The sequence below is a fragment of the Culex quinquefasciatus genome, chromosome 3 (assembly GCF_015732765.1).
Source record: "Culex quinquefasciatus strain JHB chromosome 3, VPISU_Cqui_1.0_pri_paternal, whole genome shotgun sequence".
NCBI lineage: Eukaryota > Metazoa > Arthropoda > Insecta > Diptera > Culicidae > Culex > Culex quinquefasciatus.
Genome location: NC_051863.1, coordinates 87,941,254 through 87,950,077, shown reverse-complemented (window position 1 = coordinate 87,950,077; position 8,824 = coordinate 87,941,254). Strand labels below are relative to the sequence as shown.

The 8,824-nt window shown below is 35.0% G+C and overlaps 1 protein-coding gene across 2 annotated transcripts in view; it reads left to right on the top strand.

Moving 5' to 3' along the window:
- Positions 1 to 8,069: 8,069 nt before the first annotated feature.
- LOC119770656 overlaps positions 8,070 to 8,824 on the top strand; it is a 1,259-nt gene continuing 504 nt past the window's right edge. For both annotated transcript variants that reach the window (XM_038265955.1, XM_038265956.1), the window contains exons 1-2: positions 8,070 to 8,710; positions 8,770 to 8,805. In XM_038265955.1, coding sequence (XP_038121883.1) covers positions 8,534 to 8,710; positions 8,770 to 8,805 — 213 coding nt within the window. In that variant the 5' untranslated portion in view covers positions 8,070 to 8,533. The remainder of the gene's footprint in view (positions 8,711 to 8,769; positions 8,806 to 8,824) is intronic.

Here is an 8,824-nt window from a genome sequence, read left to right as displayed (position 1 = left end):
CGTTCTGTGGCCGAGGTAGTGTGTTTCGTTCGTTCCGTGGTGTTCGAGACCGTGATATGTTGTGGTTAAGTGATTGTTTGTGTTTTTTGGCTGGGGGCGAAGAAAAGTTTCGCTCCGTGTTGACGGGTGCAAGGAAAGTTTCGGCCAAGCCGCTGCCCCAGAAAAGTAATCCTCTTGCTCAAGATGCTGCTGTGGATTAACGAGGAAAGGATTTTGGCGGATTCGCCAGGACAAGGACAAGGGTTTGTTTACGTTTTTGGTGCAGTAGTTTTCCACTGATTAACAACAGCCTGCGAATCGCCGCGGGTTGTAAGTGCGTATTTTGGCCGTGGGAATGTGCGTTCGTTGGTGTCGTTTTATGTGAGAGTTGCGAAATGTTGTTATTTATGTGAAAGTTGATGTTTTTGCGGCTCTGTGGAAAAAAATTACGTTAGCGAAATCGCCGCCTACATGCCGCTTTCCATCGTTCCTCCTCCTCCTCCGCCGGTATGTTAAGACGTGGATCAACGCGGAATGATTTTGTCGATTTTGGTTTTCGGTGGAAAAACAGGTGTCGATTTGTTTGGTCGTCGCGTCATCAGAATCGCGATTTGTCCGTATTTCGAAGTGTGCGTGTTACGTTTCCATCATGGTGGTGATTGGGGACTGGACGTGACACTGTGACATAGTTTCGTTGGAGTGTCAGCGACAGAAGGATGAACCTCCTCTTGTGATTCCGGAGGAATGATTCAATGAGAATGGCTCCTTTCACGGAGAAGTGAGTCAGATGTTGTTTCTAGTCAAGTGACAAATATTTTTCGACGATTTTTAAAACTCAGATAAGTATTGCTTGTTTTCTTTTTCTTTGTTTACTATTGAATTTTAATTATTCCATAAATTTTGTTTGAGAATTGATGCTTTGTGTTTTATTTTCTCTTACAGATCTACTAACGGGCATTTTCTGGACATTCGGCTTCTAGAGTTTTGTTTACTTTGACCAATCAGCTGCAAAAATGAATTGTGCTGCAATCATATGCTCTCTGGATGGATTGGATGAGGATTAACAAGGTATGTACGAGAATTATTATTTCAAAGTGAACCTATCACTTCAGTTTAGAAATTCTTTCAAACATTTCAATGTTTGTTTAGCAAAGTTCAGTTTTTCATTCTGTTATTTATGCTGATTTTGAATACACATTATTGACTTTTGACAGATTGATATAAAATTCTTAAAATAAATTATTTATTGATAAGGATTGCATATATTTTTGATTCTTTCCTTTAAAGACCATATTTTTGTTTATTTTTTTTGTTCGGGAATTTTATAAATTTAAATGTTTGTATAAGACCGAGCCACGTTGCCCAATTGTAACGCTTCCGCCTTGACAATATTTACAAATTTCTACACTTTCAAAAGGTTTGCTAGAATTTCAGGAAAATTTTCAGCGGCCAATGCAAATAAATTAGTGCATTATTGATTTGTTTAGTTCAATTGTACAGATTTTCGAAGCTTTTCTTTGACTTGGCTTTACAAAAGTTTGATTTGTTTTAATATTGTTAGTTGTATGCAATTTTGGATGTAATTTTTGCTGCCCCTGATTTTTCGGGCAAATTTCGAAGGAGAAGTGACAAAAACTTTAAATAAAATTTGTACCAGCCTTACTTATTCACACTAAACTTTGAATTAATTCGAATTATACGGCAAATGATACAGTCATCCCACATATTCGGAACACCCACAAATTCGGAACACTTTTGTGATAATTTGTCAAAAGCATGCCAAATGCATCTTTTCTGTGTACCCTACTATTTTTAGGACCTTTATTTGGACATTCCTTTGCTATTTCATTAATATAAGTAGAACTTTTAAACAAAAAACTGCATTTCGAGACCATTTTATTCAGAGCAGCAAAACGCTGCTTCCAAATTGCCTGTTCCATAATTGTGGGATGTTATTGTGCCTCCACAATTGTGGACACCTAATTTAACTGATATTTTCACAAAAAAAGTTAGCAGACCATTCATAAAACATTACTAAGCATGAGTTTTATTGGTTTCAGAATGTGAAGTCACTTTTTTTTAAAATATGTACCCCAGGAGCGATAAAAAAGATTGTTTACATCGTAAGAAAAAAGTGTTCCGAATTTTTGGATTTCAAGGGTCAAAGTTTTTCTTCAAAAACTTGATATAAAATGTTAAAATTTGCAGTTGTTCAATACAGCATTCGAAAGATCGCAAAAACAGCTTTCAAATGAAGGTAAAGCGAATCATTATGTTCAATTATCGATTTTCTATGATTTTTTGAACATTGGCCGATCTGTAAACTGTTCCGAATATGAGGGATGACTGTATACAAATATTTAAAAAATTTAGATAGTCATTATGTTTAGTCTTCCAGCAGTTTGTTTGCTAGAGTTTTTAATTTTAGGCTTATTCAATAAAAATAAATTTTACTTGAAAATCACATTATATCATTAAATTAATTTGTTTTATTAAAATACAATTGAAAAACAGTCTATATGAAACTTATATTTTCTTACTGTGTATTACGCTTTCTAAAGCCACCAAATTATTACAGAAAAAAATCTGGAAACATCACAACTTGTTATGAAACTTTTATGTTTTTGTATGATATTTTTCGCCCCATATTTTCCAGGAAAAAAATGAACTGGTCGGGATAATTTTATGTTTATGGATGATATTTTTCCGCACCATAGCATGATAATTTGAAGTTTCCAACACGAACTTAAGTTGATAATTTTTTGATATGCGTAGAGTAAATTATGTTCGCGTTTATGTTTGATTAACTCTTAACTGGAAGATAACAGGTACTTGACATGTTTGTGTTTTTGCGAACATGACAAGTTTTCAGGAAGATGTAACTTTCTGCCCGGGCCGGGTGCCCGGGCCCCCGAAAGTCGCATCATGGGACGAACAAAAAAATAACATGAGTTGTTTTTGATATCATGGCATGTTTGATATTTGTTCCAAAAACTCTTAAAATGCGCGCCGAAATCTATGTTCCTTTCTATGTTTGTAGACCTTTTATCATCAGTTGATAAATTTTCATTTTCTCATGATATTACCGGACTTAGAAAAAAATCGAAAGCCGAATTATTTTGGGACTTAGAAAAAAAATTGACCTCTTTATCATGAGATGATATAATTTTGTTTTATCATGTTTTCACTGGACTTAGCAAAATTTCGAAAGCCAAATTATTTTGGGACTTAGAAAAAATTCGAAATCTTTATCATGAGATGATATTATTTTGTTTTATCTTGTTTTTGCTGGACTTAGCAGAATTTCGAAAGCCAAATTATTTTGTGACTTAGAAAAAATTTCGACCTCTTTATCATGAGATGATATTTTCTAGTTTTATCTTGTTTTTGTTGGACTTAGCAAAATTTTCACTCCTCGACAAAATTTCACTTTTCCTACACTTAGAATATTTTTGAAAACCCGGGATTATGAGATGATTTACAAGGTTAAATTTTTTCAAGCGGAACTTAGCTAAAATGGCAGTTTTGTTAATGGACATTTTATTGACTTTTCCACTTTAATTTACTTTAAATACACTAGTTAAACTAATCACATTAAAAAGTATTTTACCGCATATAAAATTTCATCGCAAAGCGCAAAAATGAGCCCACGCGCTCGCTCACTCTCTCTTTTCTCTCTTCTTTCGTTCACTGCTCGCACGCAACGCGCGCGACATGTCGTGACAGGAATCGGCAATCGGCCGACAGACAGCTTTTGCGTTCGTGGCGGGCTGGTTTGTTTACGTTTTCGCGCAGTAGTTTTCCACGGATAAATTGTAGTCCGCGAATCGCCGCGGGTTGTGAGTACGTTCTGTGGCCGAGGGGTGTGTGTTCGTCCGTTCCGTGGCGTTCGGGAGCCGTGATATGTTGTGTTTAAGTGATTGTTTGTGTTTTTGTGGCTGGGGGGCGAAGAAAAAGTTTCACTCCGTGTTGACGGGTGCAAGGAAAGTTTCGGCCAAGCTGCTGCACCTGAAAAGTAATTCTCTTGCCCAAGATGCTGCTGTGGATTAACGTGGAAAGGATTTTGGCGGATTCGCCAGGACAAGGGACAAGGGTTTGTTTACGTTTTTGGTGCAGTAGTTTTTCACTGATTAACAACAGCCCGCGAATCGCCGCGTGTTGTAAGTGCGTATTTTGGCCGTGGGAATGTGCGTTCGTTGGTGTCGTTTTATGTGAGAGTTGCAAAATGTTGTTATTTATGTGAAAGTTGATGTTTTTGTGGCTCGTTGGAGAAAAAGTTACGTTAGCGGGTGCATGACAAAGCCGCAGTTCGCAGAATCGAAATCCTCCTGCCTGCATGTCGCTGGTCATCATTCCTCCTCCTCCTCCAGCAGGTGCTATCAAGACGAGGATCAACGTCGGAATGATTTTGGCGAATTTGACAGTTCTCGGTGGAGGAAAACAGCAGTTTCGATTTGTTTTGGTTTTTGTCGTCGCGTCATCAGAATCGCGATTTGTGGAGGAACCGTATTTGGTCCGTGTGTTTTCGCGAGTGTGCGTGTGATTGTTTACGTTTCTGAACCTTTCTCTTGTGATTCCGGAGGAGATGATTAAATTGTGTGACTCGCAAGCAGTTTCACGGAGGAAGATGAGTCCACCTGAAGTGGCTACAGATGTTGGTTCTACTAGTCAACCGACAAATATTTTTCGACGATTTTCAAAACTCAGATAAGTATTGCTTGTTTTCTTTTTCTTTGTTTACTATTGAATTTTTAATTATTCCATAAATTTTGTTTGAGAATTGATGCTTTGTGTTTTATTTTCTCTTACAGATCTACTAACGGGCATTTTCTGGACATTCGGCTTCTAGAATTTTGTTTAGTTTGACCAATCAGCTGCAAAAATGGATTGTGCTGCAATCATATGCTCTCTGGATGCATTTGAAGAGGATTAACAAGGTAAGTACGAGAATTATTATTTCAAAGTGAACCTATCACTTCAGTTTAGAAATTCTTTCAAACATTTCAATGTTTGTTGATCAAAGTTCAGTTTTTCATTCTGTTATTTATGCTGATTTTGAATACACATTATTGGCTTTTGACAGATTGATATAAAATTCTGAAAATAAATTATTTATTGATAAGGATTGCATATATTTTTTAGATTCTTTCCTTTAAAGACCATATTTTTGTTTATTTTTTTTTGTTTGGGAATTTTATAAATTTAAATGTTTGTATAAGACCGAGCCACGTTGCCCAGTTGTAACGCTTCCGCCTTGACAATATTTACAAATTTCTACACTTTCAAATAGGTTTGCTAGAATTTCAGGAAAATTTTCAGCGGCCGATGCAAATAAATTAGTGCATTATTGATTTGTTTAGTTCAATTGTACAGATTTTCGAAGCTTTTTCTTTGACTTGGCTTTACAAAAAGTTTGATTTGTTTTAATATTGTTAGTTGTATGCAATTTTGGATGCAATTTTTTGTTGCCCCCTGATTTTTCGGGCAAACTTCGAAGGGAGGATTGACAAAAACTTTAAATAAAATTTGTACCAGCCTTACTTATTCACACTAAACTTTGAATTAATTCGAATTATCCAGGTTTTTAAGCGAAGATGGCGTTCGAATGGTGAACGTCCAAAATGTCAAAATCGCGCAGTAGCACCAACATTATAAAAAAATGTGGCTGTCATGCCATGGCACACTTTTTTGTAATGTTGGTACCACTGCGTGATTTTGACATTTCACCTTTCACGCATTTTAAAACTGGATACAAATGACAGTCATCCCACATATTCGGAACACCCACAAATTCGGAACACTTTTGTGATAATTTGTCAAAAGCATGCCAAATGCATCTTTTCTGTGTACCCTACTATTTTAAGGACCTTTATTTGGACATTCCTTTGCTATTTCATTAATATAAGTAGTACTTTTAAAACAAAAAACTGCATTTCGAGACTATTTTATTCAGAGCAGCAAAATGCTGCTTCCAAATTGCCTGTTCCATAATTGTGGGATGTTATTGTGCCTCCCACAATTGTGGAACACCTAATTAACTGATATTTTCACAAAAAAAGTTAGCAGACCATTCATAAAACATCACTAAGCATGAGTTTTTATTGGTTTCAGAATGTGAAGTCATTATTTTTTTAAAAATATGTACCCCTGGAGCGATAAAAAAGATTGCTTACATCGTAAGAAAAAAGTGTTCCGAATTTGTAGATTTCAAGGGTCAAAGTTTTTCTTCAAAAACTTGATATCAAACGATAAAATTTGCAGTTGTTCGATACAGCATTCGAAAGATCGCAAAAACAGCTTTCAAATGAAGGTAAAAGCGAATCATTATGTTCAATTATCGATTTTCTATGATTTTTTGAAAATTGGCCGATCTGTAAACTGTTCCGAATATGAGGGATGACTGTATACAAATATTTTTAAAAATTTAGATTGTCATTATGTTTAGTCTTCCAGTAGATTGTATGCTATAGTTTTTAATTTTAGGCTTATTTAATAAAAATAAATTTTCTAGAAAATCACATTATATCATTAAATTAATTTGTTTTATTAAAATACAATTGAAAAACAGTCTATATAAAACTTATATTTTCATACTGTGTATTACGCTTTCTAAAGCAACCAAATTATTACAAAAAAAAAAATCTGGAAACATCACAACTTGTTATAATACTTTTATGTTTTTGAATGATACTTTTCGCCCCATATTTTTACAGGAAAAAAATGAACTGGTCGGGATAATTTTATGTTTATGGATGATATTTTCCGCACCATAGCATGATAATTTGAAGTTTCCAACACGAACTTAAGTTGATAATTTTTTGATATGCGTAGAGTAAATTATGTTCGCGTTTATGTTTGATTAACTCTTAACTGGAAGTTAACAGGTACTTGACATGTTTGTGTTTTGCGACATGACAAGTTTTCAGGAAGATGTAACTTTCTGCCCGGGCGGCAGAAGTTACATCTTCTTGAAACTGTCACCGCAAAAACAAACATGTCAAGCCGTTAACATCCACTAAATCAACGCTGCCTATCAAATTATCAACAAGTTCGTTGAAAACATGCTATGCGGAAATAAATCCCTAACTAAAATTATCCCGACATTTTCCTGGAAAATATGGAGAAAATATCACAAAACCATAAAATATCGCCAAGTTGTGATGTTTCAATTTCTGTCTATTTGGTTGCTGAAACGTAAAAATATAAGTTTCATATAGACTGTTTTCAATTATATTTCAATAAAACAAATTAATTTAATGATATATTTTGTGATAAGCCTAAAATTAAAACTCTAGCAAACAAACTGCTGGAAGACTACTATAATGACAATCTAAATTTTTAATATGCAGTCATCCATATAACAATTCTCTACCAAAACCGGAAATGGATTTTATTTGTATTTTTTGATTTGGCTCAAACTTTGTGGGGGCCTTCCCTATGACCAATTATGCTATTTTGTGTCATTGGTTCACCCATACAAGTCTTCATACAATTTTGGCAGCTGTCCATACAAAAATGGTATGTAAATATTCAAACAGCTGTAACTTTTGAGTGTCTTCGGCAAAGTTGTAGGTATTGTTGAGGACTATTGAGAAAAAATAGGTACACGGAAAAAAATTTGAGGATTTTTATCAACTTTTCACTAAAACTCAATTTCCCAAAATACGTATTTTTTGATTTTCGAGATTTTTTGATATGTTTTAGGGGACAAAAATCCGCAACTTTTGAGCCATAGAGAAACATGGTCAAAAAATCTGCCGCCGAGTTATGAATTTTTGAAAAAATAGTGATTTTTGGAAAAAATTGAAGTGTTATGCAAAAACAAGTTTGACATTATTTTTTAATGCAAAATTGAATTTGCAATCGAAAAAGTACTTTACATATATTTTAAAAAGGGCTCCGTTTTCTAGATATAGCCACCAAAAGTTTGATTTTAGCGAAATATTTGCAGTTTTTCAATTTTTAAAAATAGTGACCATGAGTGACCATTTCAAAATTTTTTTTTTTTAAAGTTCAGAAAATTTGCTATAAAATTGTCTAAGAGACATTGAAGATTGGACCTCTGGTTGCTGAGATACAGCGGCTTAAGAGACCACCGGAGGCGGAAAATCTGATACGGGCTTTTCTTCCACGTTTGACCCCAGAACTCAAAAATGGCTGAATGAAATGCTTTGAAAACGTCGGGTCTCCTAAATTGATCAATTTTGAACATGTAGAATGGTTACATGAAAAGATTTGAGCATTCTTTCTGTTTGAAACCTGTTGTTGAAATTGGAAAAATTGCGCTATTTTTGGTAGAAATTGGAGTAGAATGTAGGTGTCTACAAATCGGTTCATTTTTTCTTAGGCATGTTTAGGCTTATTAGAATCGTCAAAATCTTACGGAGGTACAGACGAAATAAAAATGTTGATTCATTCAACTGCGTTGCAGAAAAAGCTGTTCAAACGAAGGAAGATTTCATATTTTCATACATTGACTCCACCATTTTAGAACCACTGATTGTTGTTGATTTTCCCTCTGTCAACGGGTGGCGTCGCGACGCAGTAACCATGGATGCACCACATTTGTTTTATTTCTCGTGTGTTTATGATCAGAATGTTTACCTCCAAAGTGGTTGAAAATGATTTTTGGAGAAGTTCTAGATTATGTCCGCGCCCTCCGATAATGGAGGTTCCAAACCCTGGAAGTTCTTGGGGATACAAGTGTACATGCAGGAAATGTTTCTACAAGGTAATTGCTTCTCGAACTCAGTGTTGTCTATTTTTATTCATGTTCGTGCGTGCTTTCAGGTCGCAAGCGGACGATCCTTGGACGATGTTACTGTGGTGAGTAGTTCAATAGTTC